The sequence below is a fragment of the Natrix helvetica genome (genome assembly GCF_964273705.1).
Source record: "Natrix helvetica genome assembly, chromosome: 5".
NCBI classification, from domain to species: Eukaryota; Metazoa; Chordata; class Lepidosauria; order Squamata; family Natricidae; genus Natrix; species Natrix helvetica.
In genome coordinates, this window is record NC_138551.1 from 13,304,033 (window position 1) to 13,319,068 (window position 15,036).

General features: G+C 46.2%; 1 protein-coding gene across 2 annotated transcripts in view; it reads left to right on the top strand.

The window, feature by feature from the left end:
* Positions 1-15,036, top strand: part of ZMAT3 (zinc finger matrin-type 3) — a 161,445-nt gene continuing 146,409 nt past the window's right edge. For both annotated transcript variants that reach the window (XM_081954238.1, XM_081954237.1), the window contains exons 1-3: positions 1-202; positions 7,902-8,237; positions 11,809-11,928. In XM_081954238.1, the coding sequence (XP_081810364.1) occupies positions 7,962-8,237; positions 11,809-11,928 (396 nt within the window). In that variant the 5' untranslated portion in view covers positions 1-202; positions 7,902-7,961. The remainder of the gene's footprint in view (positions 203-7,901; positions 8,238-11,808; positions 11,929-15,036) is intronic.

The window sequence follows — 15,036 nt, forward strand, 5'->3', positions numbered from 1 at the left end:
AATGCTACGCCCTCCCTCCCCCGCCCCGGTCTCAGCCTCAGCCTCTCTCCTGGGCTACACGGGCAGCGGGGCTGGGGCGATGGGAAGGAAGAGCCGGGGGTGCTGAGCCTTGCAACGGAGCGCCATCCGCGTCCAGGAGGCGAGACTGACGCCCTCGTACCTCCCTCCGCCTCCCTCTCCGCTTCCAGCTCGCTGAAAGCCGGTAGGTCCGCGCCGTCTTCCTCCCTGCCTTTCCATCTCTTGGCGTGGGAGAGCCGCTCGGCAGCCGGCATCTGGGGGGACGCGGGGCGAAGAAGCCTCGCTGTGCACTCCGCGGGAATTCCCGGCGAGGAAAGCGGAGGCTCTGCCTTTGGGGGGGGGGGGGGCTTTTCCGCCTCTGTTTGCAGCTGTTGTTGTTCCGCTTGGTTTGGAAGGGGAAAGTCTTGAGTGGCTGCAAAGGCGATGCACATCTGGATAGGGGGAGGGAGAGACGAGAAGGCGAGGGAGGAAGAAAACTCATGTTGATCATGATGGCAATGATGATGGCGGCATCAATCCCTTGCAATTTAGCCATCAGTCTGTAGGGATTCTCAGTCTCAACCAGGTCATGGTTGTCCCCAAGGTGCTTTTTTCCAAGAGGCAACTGGACCTTCTTGGTTTTTTTCTTTTTCTTTTGAAGACGTTTCGCTTCCCATCCAAGAAGCTTCTTCAGCTCTGACAGGGGAGTGGGGAATGGAAGGATTTATATTCCTTGCAGACAGCTGGTCATTTGCATCCTTTTAGAGCAGTGTTTCTCAACCTTGGGGACTTTAAGTCCGGTGGACTTCAACTCCCAGAATTCCCCAGCCAGCTTACCAAGGTTGAGAAACACTGTTTTAGAGGGTCATTTGAGGCCACATGGAGGTTTGTCTATGTCCTGAGGGTCACCTGAGTAGGTGCTCCTGGTTCCTGTAGTCTGCAATTCCCCCCCCTCTGGAAATCCATTCCTATTCTCACACCATTCAAAGGGTGTCCATCCCAAATTGTATAGCTAAAAGTCTGTAGAGATTCTCAGTCATCCAGGTCACGGTTGTCCCAAAGGGGCTTTTTCAAGAGGCAACTGGACTTTCTTGTTTTTTTCTTTTGCAAGAAAAAAACTTGCAAGAGAAGCGAAACGTCTTCAAAAGAAAAAAAAAACAAGGAAGTCCAGTTGCCTCCTGAAAAAGCAGCTTTGGGACAATTTAGCAATCAATGTATGGTGAGATCCCTACAATATTGGGGCAAGGGAGAAAGAAAAATATATACAGGTAGTTCTCAACCTACGATCCCGATGGAGCCCAAAATTTTATCTTGCTAAGTAAGACATTGGTTAGGTGAGTTTTGCCCCATTTTTCTTGCCACTGTTGCAAAGCGAATCCTGCGGTTGTTATGTGAGTGACGCAGTTGTAAAGTGAATCTTGCATTCCCCATTGATGTTGCTTGTCAGAAGGTCTCCAAAGGCTGATCGCATGACCATGGGACAATGCAACCATGTTAATGATGAGTCAGTTGCCAAGCGGCCAAATTTTGATCACGTGACCGTGGGGATGTTACAACAGTTGTAAGCGTGAAAAATGGTCATAAGTCACTTTTTCTAGCACCAATTTGGAAGGGTCTCTAAATCAACTGTTGTGAGTCGAGGACTACCTGTGATGCTTAAATTAACCCGAGGAGAGCCTGCTCTGCAACCTTAGCCATATAAGGAGGTTCTTGTAAGTCTCGTCCTCCGCTTTGCTGAATTTTGGGGGGGGGGGACATGTAGTAAAAAAATCTCATTCTGTGTTGTGAATTTTCTGCATGCTTCTATTTTAATAGGCTCTCCCAGAGTGCTCCTTTCTATTTCATGAGCCCAGAATAGAATAACATAGAATGGAATAGGAATAGAATAGAAATAGAAATAAAACAGAATGGAATGGAACAGAACAGAATAGAATGGAAAAGAATAGAATGGAATGGAATGGAAAATAATAGCCAACACTCCAGAAGATAGGCTTAAGATACAGAAGGATCTTGACAAACTTGAACATTGGGCACTATCTAATAAAATGAAATTCAATGGTGAAAAGAGTAAGGTTCTACATTTAGGCAAGAAAAACGAAATGCACAGGTACAGAATAGGTGGTGCCTTGCGCAACAGTAGTAACTGTGAAAGGGATCTTGGAGTTCTAGTGGACAACCATTTAAATATGAGCCAGCAGTGTGCAGCAGCTGCCAAAAAAGCCAACACAGTTCTAGGCTGCATAAATAGAGGGATAGAATCAAGATCACGTGAAGTATTAATACCACTTTATAAGGCCTTGGTAAGGCCACACTTGGAATACTGCATTCAGTTCTGGTCGCCATGATGTAAAAAAGACGTGGAGACTCTAGAAAGAGTGCAGAGAAAAGCAACCAAGATGATTAGGGGACAGGAACTGGGTATGTCTAGTCAACATTGTGTCAACATCTTAAAAACTTCCAGTGCTGGAGAATTAACAACTTCTGGAGGCAAGTTGTTCCACTGATTCATTGTTCTAGCTGTCAGGAAATTTCTCCTCAGTTCTAAGTTGCTTCTCTCCTTGATTAGTTTCCACCCATTGCTTCTTGTCCTGCCCTCAGGTGCTTTGGAGAATAGCTTGACTCCCTCTTCTTTGTGGCAACCCCTGAGATATTGGAACACTGCTATCATGTCTCCCCTAGTCCTTCTTTTAATTAAACTAGACTTACCCAGTTCCTGCAACCGTTCTTCATATGTTTTAGCCTCCAGTCCCCTAATCACCTTTGTTGCTCTTCTCTGCGCTCTTTCTAGACTCTCCACATCTTTTCTACATCGTGGCGACCAAAACTGAATGCAGTATTCAAAGTGTGGCATTATAAAGTGGTATTAACACTTCACGTGATCTTGATTCTTTCCCTCTGTTTATGCAGCCTAGAACTGTGTTGTTGTTTTTGGCAGCTGCTGCACACTGCTGGCTCCTATTTAAATGGTTGTCCACTAGGATTCCAAGATCTCTCTCACATACTACTATTGAGCAAGGTACCACATATACTATACCTGTGCATTTTACTGAATAAAGCTTGCTTGTTCTTTCTGGAAAATCTGTCCAGTTTCTAAATTATGTATTTATTTATTTATTTAGCTTCTGTGGAAAGATCTCTTCTGATGGTTCACTTTTATTTGCCATAATGAAACACTGCAAAACCTGGACAGACCAATGCAATGGCAGTCATGCATCTCCAGCAACAATGCCGGGAGGGTGCTCACATGTCCTTGTTAAGGTGCCTCATGAACAACAGGTGCCCTGCTTGAATCTCTGAATGTCTCTAGGGAGTCTCAATCATCCAGGTCATGGTTGTCCCAAAGGTGCTTTTTTTAAAAAGGCAAGTGGACTTTCTTTTGGGGGGGGGGGTTAGGGTTTGAAAATGTTTTCGCTTCTTCAGTTCAGTGCAGATGAAAAGCGAAACGTTTTCAAAGGAAAAAAAAACGAAGAAAGCCCACTTGCTTTTTTTGGGGAAAAAAATGTCTTTGGGAACTTCTGGGATGTCTGAGCACCCTTGTCTAAATTTAAGGATGAGCTCCCCCTTCCCATACCCCAATTTTCCAACTGCAGGCATTTTGACGAAGGTTGTCAAGGACTACCCGTATGTGTTTGTGATGGGGGAGGTGGAATTAAAGACACCTGATAAATTGTCACAGGGAAGGAGTTCTGTGGTTGTAGCTCCATTTACCAAGAAGGCCCTCCTCTTTTTTCCAATTTGCTACCCCCTCCTATGCAGGTAGAACTTCCAAAAATAATTTGATAACCTGAATAGGTTTATACGGAAACAAATGTTTCTGAACGCCTTTGGTTCCTAAACTACGAAGTTGGGTGTTTAATAGCAAGGTAAAGGGTCCCCCTGCACATGCGTATTACTCGTTCTTGACTCTAGGGGGCAGTGCTCATCTCCGTTTCAAAGCGGAAGAGTGAGCGCTGTCCGAAGACGTCTCCGTGGTCATGTGGCCGGCATGACTAAATGTCGAAGGTGCACGGAACGCTGTTACTTTCCCACTAAAGGTGGTTCCTATTTTTCTACTTGCATTTTTACATGCTTTTGAACTGCTAGGTTGGCAGAAGCTGGGACAAGTAACAGGAGCTCACTCCGTTATATGGCGCTAGGGATTAGAACCGCCGATCTTTCTGATCGACAAGCTCAGCATCTTAGCCACTGAGCCATCGCGTGCTTTAGTAATGCCCATTTACAATTGTGTTCAAATAGGGACTTTTGTGTCCACCTTGTCGTCTTGAAGAACTCCTAAGGCGGTTCCTATTTTTCTACTTGGCATTTTTTATGTGCTTTCGAACTGCTAAGTTGGCAGAAGCTGGGACAAGTAATGGGAGCTCACTCCATTACGCAGTGCTAGGGATTTGAACTGCTGAAGTGCCGACCTTCTGATCGACAAGCTTAGCCACTGAACCACCACTTCCCTAGGTGTTTAATGCTAGCATATTAAATCACGGCCGAGGAGAAGCAACTAAAGAAGATAAAATTAAATCAAAATTCTATGCTTTAATTTCTTGCTAGAGACAATACAGGTAGATCTCCGCTTACGACCATTGGCTTAGTGCAGGGGTGTCCAAACTTGGCAACTTTAAGACTTGTGGACTGGCTGGGGAATTCTGGGAGTTGAAGTCCACAAGTCTTAAAGTTGCCAAGTTTGGACACCCCTGGCTTAGTGACTTGCAAGGTTACAATGGCACTGAAAAAACTGACTTATGACCAACTTCCACATGTATTTATGAAGTTGCAACCATCCTGGGGTCATGTGATCAACATTTGTGACCCTCCTAGGCCAGCTTCTCAGAAGCAAAATCAGTGCCGAAAGCCAAACTTGCTTAACGACCACATGATTCACTTAACAACTGCACTGATTCACTTAGCAACCTTGGCAAAAAGGTTGTGAAATGGGGCATGACTCACTGAACAACGGCTTTGCTTAGCAACTGAAATTCTGGGCTTAATTGTAGTCATAAGTTGAGGACTGACTGTACCTTTGGTTAAAAAAACATAGATTAGAACTTGTCTGTCTTCTCTTGCTGCCCCTCCACAGGAGACATACAGGCAGTTCTCAACTTATGACAATAGGAGCCCAAAATGTGAGTGGCTAAGTGAGACATTCGCTAAGTGATTTTTGCCCCATTTTACAACTTTTCTCACCACATTTGTTAAGTGAATCACTGCAGTTCTTAAAACTGTAACACGGTCAATCTGGCTTCCCCGTTGATTTCGGTTGTCAGATGGTCGCAAAAGGGGATGGATTGACAGCCGTCATTAATGTGAGTCAGTTGTCAAACATCCGAATGTAAATCACGTGACCATGGGGATGCTGCAACGGTCATTAGTGTGGAAAATGGTCATAAGACATGAGCCATGGTGGCGCATGGTGGTTAGAATGCAGTACTGCAAGCTATTTCTGCTGACTGCCAGCTGCCAGCAGTTTGACAGTTTGAATCCCACCAGGCTCAAGGCTGACTCAGTTTTCCATCCTTCTGAGGTCGGTAAAATGAGGTCCAAGATTGTTGGGGGCAAATAGGCTGACTCTGTAAATCAGGGGTGTCAAACTCAAGGCCCGCCAGGCTGGGTCTGGTCCACGGGGTGCTTAAATCTGTCCTGCAGGGCTGGCTTGGAAACAGCAAAGGACCGTCCCGCAGTGCCTCTGCTAGCAAAAACGGGGCACGGAGGATCCCCAAGATCACATGATCAAAATTAAGTCAGTGGGCAACTGATTCATAGTTATGACGGTTTCGGTGTCCTCGGGTCATGTGATCACCTTTTGCGACTGTCTGACAAGCAAAGTCAATGGGGAAATCAGATTCACTTAAAAACCATACTTACTAACCTGCAGTGATTCACTTAATAGCTATGGCAAGACAGGTCGTAAAATGGGGTGAAATTCACTTATCAACTGTCTCACTTAGCAACAGAAATTGTGGACTCAATTATGGTTGCAAGTTAAGGACTACCTATATCCTATGCTAAATCAGAGGCCTACAATGTCCATTGACTGGAGAACCACACGAGGCTACTGGTAACATGTCAAGCGCTGTACTCCAAAACCCTCTGAGATGATATCCTGCATTTTGGAAGCAGATTTGGGGAATTGTGCAGCTGGGAAGCAATTTTGACCTTCATAACTGTGTTCCTCCTAAAATAAAGCTGGGTCTTATTTTCTTTTGGGCCCCAAAATAAGCGCTAGGGTTTATTTTTTGGGGGGTGTCTTATTTGTTCCCATATATGAGAAGCCCACTTCTGTTTGCTCATGGCGGGGCAGGATGCTGCTCGGCGCACCGGTGCCACCATTGCGAGGTGGGGTGGAGCTGCCCCACGTGCCTTGCACTGGCTTATCTCAGGTCCGCTGCAACCAGGCTACCCCTGGTTGATGGTCTGCCTGTTAGAGGCACTGTGGTAAGGTGGTAGAGGTCACGTGGTGGAGCTCCACTACCACCCCTCTTTGCCTTGTGGCTGTAGCACCCCGAGGAACCAGACAGAATGGGCAGGCGGCCGGTTGTGCAGGTTCTTAAGTAGGGCTTATTTTGGGGGTAGGGCTTATTTTAGGTGCAAACGTAAAACATGCTGGGTCTTATTTTTTGGATAGGCCTTATTTACGGGGAAACAGAATAGCTCCCCAATTCCCACAAAATAAACTAAAGCTCCACATTTTTGGTCCTACTCTCCCTTTTTAGGGAGTAGAATTATGGAAAGAATTCTGGTACATCTCCTGTAGCCCCTGAATTTCACATTTTGCCCATCTGCAGTAGGCTAAAATGGGATTTTCTGGCTCCTTGGTCCAAAGTCCTCTTTTCTGATGAGAACACCTTTTGCCAAAAGCACCAAAAACTGGTTCGATGACCGTGGGATTACTGTGCTTGATTGGCCTCTCCATTCTTCCTCCATACTCTGGGTCCTTGGTTTCCAAATGAGATGCAAAAGTTGCTCTCATCAGAAAAGAGGACTTTGGACCACTGAGCAACAAGACTTTGGACCACTGGACTTCATTAAGACCAGGGTCAACGCAGCCGTCTACCAGGAGATTTTGGAGCACTTCATGCTTCCTTCCGCAGACGAGCTTTATGGGGATGCTGACTTCATTTTCCAGCTGCCCACACTGCCAAAAGCACCAAAACCTGGTTCAATGACTGTGAGATTACTGTGCTTGATTGGCCAGCAAACTCACCTGACCTAAACCCCATAGAGAATCTATGGGGCATTGCCAAGAGAAAGATGAGAGACATGAGACCAAACAATGCAGAAGAGCTGAAGGCCGCTATTGAAGCATCCTGGTCTTCCATAACACATCAGCAGTGCCTCAGGCTGATAGCTTCCATGCCACGCCGCATTGAGGCAGTAATTGCTGCAAAAGGGGCCCAAACCAAGTACTGAGTACATATGCATGCTTATACTTTTCAGAGGTCCGGTATTGTTCTATGTACAATCCTTGCTTTATTGATTGCATGTAATATTCTAATTTTCTGAGATGGTGGATTTGGGGTTTTCATGAGCTGTACGCCATAATCATCACAATTATAACAAATCACGGCTTGAACTACTGTATCTTGCTTTGCACGTAATGAGTCTTATCTCATATATTAGTTTCACCTTTTAAGTTGCATTACTGAAATAAATGAACTTTTGCACGATATTCTAATTTTTCGAGTTTCACCTGTAGATGATGTCGTATTCCCCCCCCCCTCTGTTGAGAGGGGGCTGTTCAATTTTTCAAGCCAGCTGTGACTTAAGAGACTTTATTAAAAAAAAGTCCTTAGCGGGTAGAATACAGTTGATTGAATTGAACCAAATCTTGCCCTGTAAGGTATATCACCCAACCCAACGTTGACGCTCGTTGTTGGAGGCCCCTGTTTGAGTTGAATTTTCTTCTTGCTTTTCAGTCCGAGATCCGAAGCTGCCTTTGGGTTCCGAAGAAAGAATGCTAGAAGGTCTGCCAGCCAATGATTCTTTTGCAGCGAGCTGGGTTTCCACCTCTTCCTCTTCCTGAAACGCCCCCATCTCTTCCTATGTCAGTGGCCACCAGGCCTCCAGCCACCTTGCGACTTTCTCCATCGAAACCACTGGGACCGGGGCCATCCTTGCCACTTGCACAAGATGAGGAACTCGCCACGCGGGGGGAGCAGGACCCCTTGCTGGAGGAACTGTGCAAGCCATTGTGCTGTAGGCTTTGCAACGTCACCCTGAACTCCGCCCAACAAGCCCAGGCTCACTACCAGGTGAGGATATCCTGCCTGCACGTCCAAACTGCCGTGGGGACTCTTTCGGCGTTGAGTTGGGGTTTTGTCAGAGTTTGTTGCAGGACACGCAATCGGACAATTCAGCAGGATTCAAAACGTCTTTATATACATAATAACCAGGGGTGGGTTGCTGCTGGCATTACTGCCAGTTCGGTGCGCATGTGTGCATTTGCAAATAAAAAGGTCTGTGCATGCGCAAAACCTTAAAAAATGGGGGGAAAAAACATTTGTACAATGAAAATTGTTCTGCGCACGAGCAGAACCGAAAATCAAGATGGTGGCTCCGTAGGAGAACCGGTTCGGGGATGTGGCAAGCCTGGGTGGCTGCCGGTTCCAACGACCCAGGCCCCCAAGTTACTACCAGTTCTTCTGAACCGGTCCAAACCGACAGGGACCAACCTCTGATAACAACACATAAGGCATACAATACCCTTGTAGGTTTTTCCGCATTGTAGAGAAGAGAAATAGCAAGTACAAACACAGCACACAATGGAAGCACAAAATGGAGAAGGCAAAATGGAGGAGAGAGAAGCTAGTGCCCTCAAGCTTATATACATAACAGTTCAGCCACGCCCAGGCTCCAAACTCTCTCTTATGTCTCCCTATACAACAAATAGTCTGCTTCAGTTACCAAAAAGCCCCCCATTGGCTGACCTGTTGCTATGCCCTATTCCAGTTCATGAATATACTCTGACAAGTTTCGCAACCAAAAAAGTGGCCCCTTGTTTTCCAAGGTGATATATACATGTAAGTCCTTGACTTACAAGAGTTCATGTAGTGACCATTTGAAGTTACTGTGGCGCTGAAAAAAAGTGACTTACGACCAGTTTCCTTACTTACGATCCCTGTAGCATCCGCATGGTGGTATGATTAAAATTCCGATGCTTGGCAATTGACTCATATTTATGACGGTTGCAGGGTCCCGGGGTCATGTGATCCCCTTTTGCAACCTTCCGACTAGCAAAAATTATTTCTGACCAATTTAGCAACGACAGTGATTCTCTTAACAGTGGTGGGAAGAAAGGCCATGAAATGGGAGAAACGCACTTAGCAAATGTTTCGATTTGCAACAGAAATCCGGAAGAGCAGTGTTCTGTTGCGCATGCATGCACCAGCAGCCGAACTTCCGGGTTTCCGTTGCACGCATGTGCGACAGCCAGCTGTTTGTTGGGCCCGCGCCGGAAACTGGAAATTTGGGTGCCAGTGCATCAGTGGTGGATTGCAGATGGATACTGTTCCGGTTCTGTGCTCTGGAGGGCCCACTTGCTCGCCCGAGCTCCTTTCCTGTGCTTTGAGCCTTTGGTGCTTCCGCACATGGCGTGTATGGCGCTTGCACGATGCTCCACCGAGCAGCTGGAGCGTCGCGGAGGCTTGTGGAAGTGTCGCAGGCAAGTACGATGCATGTGCGCACTGTGTGCAGGCGCTGTGCGCGCCCATGTGGGTGATGCCGGGACCGTTCCGTACCAGCTGGAACGGAATCCGGAACCCACCACTGCAGCGCGCGCATGCGTGATGGAACACTGCTCTTCCAGGTTTCTGTGCTCCTGCACACGCAAATGCCACAGAGGCTGCACGCTCCTCGCGAGATGGTTTTGCGTTCCAAGTAGGCACATGGGTACGAAAAAGGTCCCCTATCACTGTTCTACACCATTTATTATTCTAGTGTGTATCCATGAAGGCCAACAGTCCTTCTCACATACACCCCCCCCCCCCGGGTGAATTTGTCTACTTCCCATCCCCCCCTTTAACAGCTAGGCATTCCATAATTAATTCAACTTTGTCCATGTAATTCAGAATTTCCCCAATCTTTTCCAGCTTTGCAGAGTGGCGGACGGTCGGGGGGGTGGGATAGTTTCATGTGAGCTACCGGGAAGCACACATGCCCAGCTCCATTTGCGTGAGCGGTGTGCATGCGTGTGCACTGCTCACAAAACGGAGCATGCACGCATATGCTCGCCCGCTGTTCTCACAAGTTTTTTCTGCGGCCTAGTTGTAAACACCTCACGGCCCACTGTGGACCGCGGCCTGGAGGTTGGAGACCCTGAGGTGATTGGCCCTAAATCTTTTGTCATTATGTGTTGTTGGATTTTCATTCATTTCATGATTTTTCGCCTGTGACTGAGGGAAGGTCTTAGGCCTACACCACTTTACCACACTGCCTCCTGGGCTGAGGGGCTGTGGTAAAGTCAATCAGAGAGCTTCCCGGGCTATTGTGAGGATAGATTTGAAACGGGATCTCCCCTAGTGCAGGCCTTCATCAGTGTCCCACACTTGCTAGTCTTAATTTGTGAAATAAACTGTTCTTCCTGGAAAAATAACCGGAAGGGGGGGGGGGGGGCTTTTATGTAAAAGATAGTCCTCGACTTATGATCACAACTGAGCCCAATATTTCCGCTGCTAAAGGGCAGCTTTAAGCGCGTTGTGCTTTATTTTACAACCTTTTTGTCACAGTTGTTAAAGTGAATCTCTGCAGTTGTTAAGTGAAGCACATGGTCGTTAAGAGAATCTGGCTTCCTCCATTGGTTTTGCTTGCTGGAAGCCAGCTGGGAAGGTTACAAATGGTAATCACATGACCCCAGGGCACTGCAACCATCATAAATGCATGCTAGTTGCCAAGCCTCCAAATTTTGATCATGGGACCACGGGGATGGTGCAACAGTTGTAAGTGTAAAGACCAATCATAAGTCGCTTTTTTCAGTAACTTCAAATGGTCACTAAACAAAAGCTTGTATGTCAAGCACTACCTGTCATCATCTTCTTTTAATGACCCCATAATCCCTTGTGGGTGAAGTCTGAGCATCTGAACGGAGATGAGTTTTTACTGGCCAGATGCCCTTCCTGTCACCAATGTGGAGTTTCACCCAGCAGATATATCCTCATTGTGCCCAGAGAGAGAAATGTCTGCCTCTACCTAGGATCGAAAGGGTGGCTCAGTGGCTGAGATGCTGAGCTTATCGATCAGAAAGTTTAACAGTTCCACGGTTCGAAGCCCTGGTGCTGTATAATGGGAATGAGCTCTTGTTACTTGTCCCAGCTTCTGCCAACCTAGCAGTTCAAAAGCATGTAAAAATGCAAGTAGAAAAATAGGAACCACCTTTGGTAGGAAGGTAACAGCGCTGACTTGTTGGCTGTGAAACAGAGATGAGCACCGCCCCCTAGAGTTGGGAACAACTAGCACATATGTGCAAGGGGAATCTTTACCTAGGATCGAACACAGTCTCCTGATTGTGAGGCAAGAGCTGCACCTCTAGGCCACCGCACAACTCCGAGGGAGCAGTTTCAGGTATTCTCTGGGGTAAAAAGGGTTCTTCAACCACCGCAAGACTTAAAGCACCAATTTTCCTCCTTAATTGAACCCCAAATCCACCCCTATTGGAACTTCCCCTCCCACCCACCCCTAAAAAAATAAACCAGAAAAGGAAGCCCTGTAGATTTAATTCCACCACTTAGTGTCGATGAAAGCTTAAGAAAGAACGGTGCTATGTCACTGATGGCTTTGGTGCATTTTTTTTTTTGCTAGGCTAATAATAACAGAAATTTGGTTTTCCAGGGTAAAAACCACAGTAAGAAACTTCGGAACTACTATGCTGCCAACAGCTGCCCAGCTCCTACCCGAGTGAGTAACTCTCTTGAGCCAGCTACTCATCCGATGGTGTCTCTTACACCCCAGGTAAGGATGTATAGATAGCAGTGCTGTATTAATGAACCAGTAGTGCATGTTCTTCTAGAAGAGATTTTCTGACCTAGGCTCCTTGTCCCGACAAAACCCCTTTTTATTAAGTTACTGTGAATTGCTCTCACTCACATCCAGCAAAGTCTTTCAAGGGTGAATTTACAGTCACATACCTTACCTGGCTTGGGGAGCTGCCAGGACGATATCTTCAAAACAATGCTGTACTTGGCAAGGAGTCTTTGAGAGTCACGAACCAATTAAGCGGACTAATTGTCTCCTGCCAACTCCATTCCCCTTTTGCTCCTCTTTATTCCATATGGGAGGGGCCATTCACCATCCATCTGTGCCTTTACTCCTGAGTCGGCCCTTGTTCCTTAGCTGTTCTCTTCTCCTGGTTGCTCTGCGCTTGCGCACATCAGGAACAGGCGCCAGCTGTTCTTCTGCCCCACTGATATCTGACTCCAAAGGCAGCTGATAACTGTCGGACGGCCCTGAGCCCCATCTCTACCTCCAACACAGAGCCCTCATCAGAGCCTTCCCCAGACTCCAGGACTGGCCCATGTTCCTCTCCAACCTCCTCATTGTCTGAGTCAGCCACCAACTCTACTGGCCACTGATGGGCCATTACAGCAATCCACAATAAGAGAAAGGATATTTCATATTATTTTGTTTTGTTCTGATTTCCGTGTTTTTCTTTTAAATCTTACATTTTAATTCTGCTTTCTTAAAAACCGCTGAGTTGACTTGTTGAAAAGCAGGGTGCGAATGTTGAACTTCAAGGCAAGGTAGATTTTTTTTTTAAACAAAGTTTTATTGGTTTTCAAATATATAGGGAAGGGTAAATAGGTATACAAATTTTTTTGGCAGCTTTCATACTGCTGGTAGAGATCTCAGCACAGTACTCATTTATATAACATTGTACAACAAATTTATAGAAGAAAACAGTAAACCAAATCTTACTCTATATTGTTAGTCTTGTGTTCCTACATGTTTCTCTTTGTCGTTTTCTAATATATCACTAACTGCTATTGTTCCAAATAATTTTATTTTTGAGATCTGAGCCTTTTCGATATTGCTTCTTCCTCCCTGTCGCCAGAGAGAGCCTCAGTGCCCCCCTCCTTCCCGTCTTGGATCTTACTGTCTTGTGTTTTACTGTCTCTTTCACTACTCCCACTCTGTTCCTCCTCTGAGAGTGGAAAATTCTTTTTAATGAAGGCCTCCGCCTCCTGGACTGTATTGATTCTGATCCTGTTTCCCTCCCAGAAGATTAACATCCCCTCCGGAATCAGCGATTTAAACCAGATCCCTTTTTCATATAAATTTTTTGCTAGGGAGGAAAATTTCCTCCTTCTATCTCTTATTTTTTTCGGGATCTGTTTGAGAATGGTGATCTCTTCACCCTTATATTTCAATGGTCCCTCCCTTTGGGTCGCAAGTACCTCATCCCTTGTGGTTCTCCTGACAAACTTATCATGTATCTCCCTCGGAACATTGTGTCTTCTAGCATATGCTGAATTTATCCTATAAGCTAGATCCATATCCCACCATATTTGTTTTTTATCTCTCTTGAGATAATCTGCTAAAATTGTACTCATAATATCTTTAAGGTTTTCATTCTCTGTTTCTGGTAAGTTCTGGAATCCAAGAAAAACATTCTTTCAAATTCTACTTTTGTCTTAAGTTTTCCATATCTATGTTTCCCTTATGCATTGCTTTCACTTCTTCCCCCAGCCCCGCCATTCCGTCCTCTAACACCAAAAATCGTTGTGTATTTCCAGCTATATGTTCTTTAACCACTCAGAGTTCTTCTTTGATCTCAGCCCTCATTTCATTCTGTCCCTTCATAAGTTCTTTAAACATTTCCGTAACAGATAATTCCTTAGGATCCTCCCCAGCCACTGCTTTCTGCAACATTGACGATATCTTAGACTGTTGCATCGTGGGACTTGGGGCAGCTGATGAGGGGGCTGAGTGCGCTTTGCCGGTAGGGGGTTTCCTTGCCGCCATTTGTTTAAGTTCAGAGATGCAAATCCTTGCCAAGGGAAGTGGTGTCAGAGGGTTTCACAGCTACGCTGGTCTCCAAAGGAAAACAATCGCAACGGCACCCAATTTGCAGTTCCAAGAGTAAAATACACCAAGATGAATGGAGAGAAAAGTCAGCCAAAGATCAGAAGATCCTACACAGGAGGAGGTCCCAGTTTCCCTTTGGGAGAGTAAACAAGCAATCCACTTTTCTTTATTCTCTCTTTGGGAGTAACTTCAGAGGACAGACTTCATTTGCATAAAGACAAAGAAAGAGGGGCGAGCGCCATCTTGGCCCTCCCCTTCGCAGTGAAAGAAGTCGCCAAAAGTTTTTTGTTTTAAAACAACAGTTCAGAGTCGTTTCCAGCAATTGTGAAAGTCATTTTCAATTAAAAGTCAAATAAATCAGTCTTTTAACCTCTCTCTTCCCGAGGGTCCATTTTCAAAGCCACTTAGTCCGAGAGGGGGAATGGTTAAACCCCCCCCTCTAATCTCTCTTCAAGGACAGAAACACAAAAGACTCACAAAGTGATTGTTGCTTTTCTCCTAAGTCCTCCAAGAGCATCGGTCAGGATCCCCACCTTCAGTCTCCAGCTGCACTTCTCCAACTTTTCTTTTAGTCTCCGGAGCCATCCGACAAGAGGGCGGGCAGCACGAAGCTGTCTCTCGCCCCCCCCTCCGCTCCCCAGCTCCTAGGCGAAGCCGAAAAGCACCCCAGCTGGCTGCCGCCACATGCGGGGTGCCTCGGCCAGCCGCCCTTCAGCAGGACCCCCCTACAAAGGTTCCTGTGTCCCCTAAGGGACCCACTGGGGAGACGAGCGGCAGACAAACATGTCCGTCGTCGTCCGATCCCGGAAGTGACTTTCAAGGCAAGGTAGAATTAGAGGCACTAACGATGTGTTTGTTTTAAAACATTTGGGTTTTATTCTTTAAACAGGAACTTGGGGAAGTTGAATTCTTTGCCCCCAGCATTTCAACCTGTTTCTCCCCAAAGCTGCTGCCTCTTTGCAAGTTTAAGAAGCCGTTTTTTAATGTACTAATTCTTTCCTTTCTCTGTGGACTGTTATTGTTGAAATGTAAACA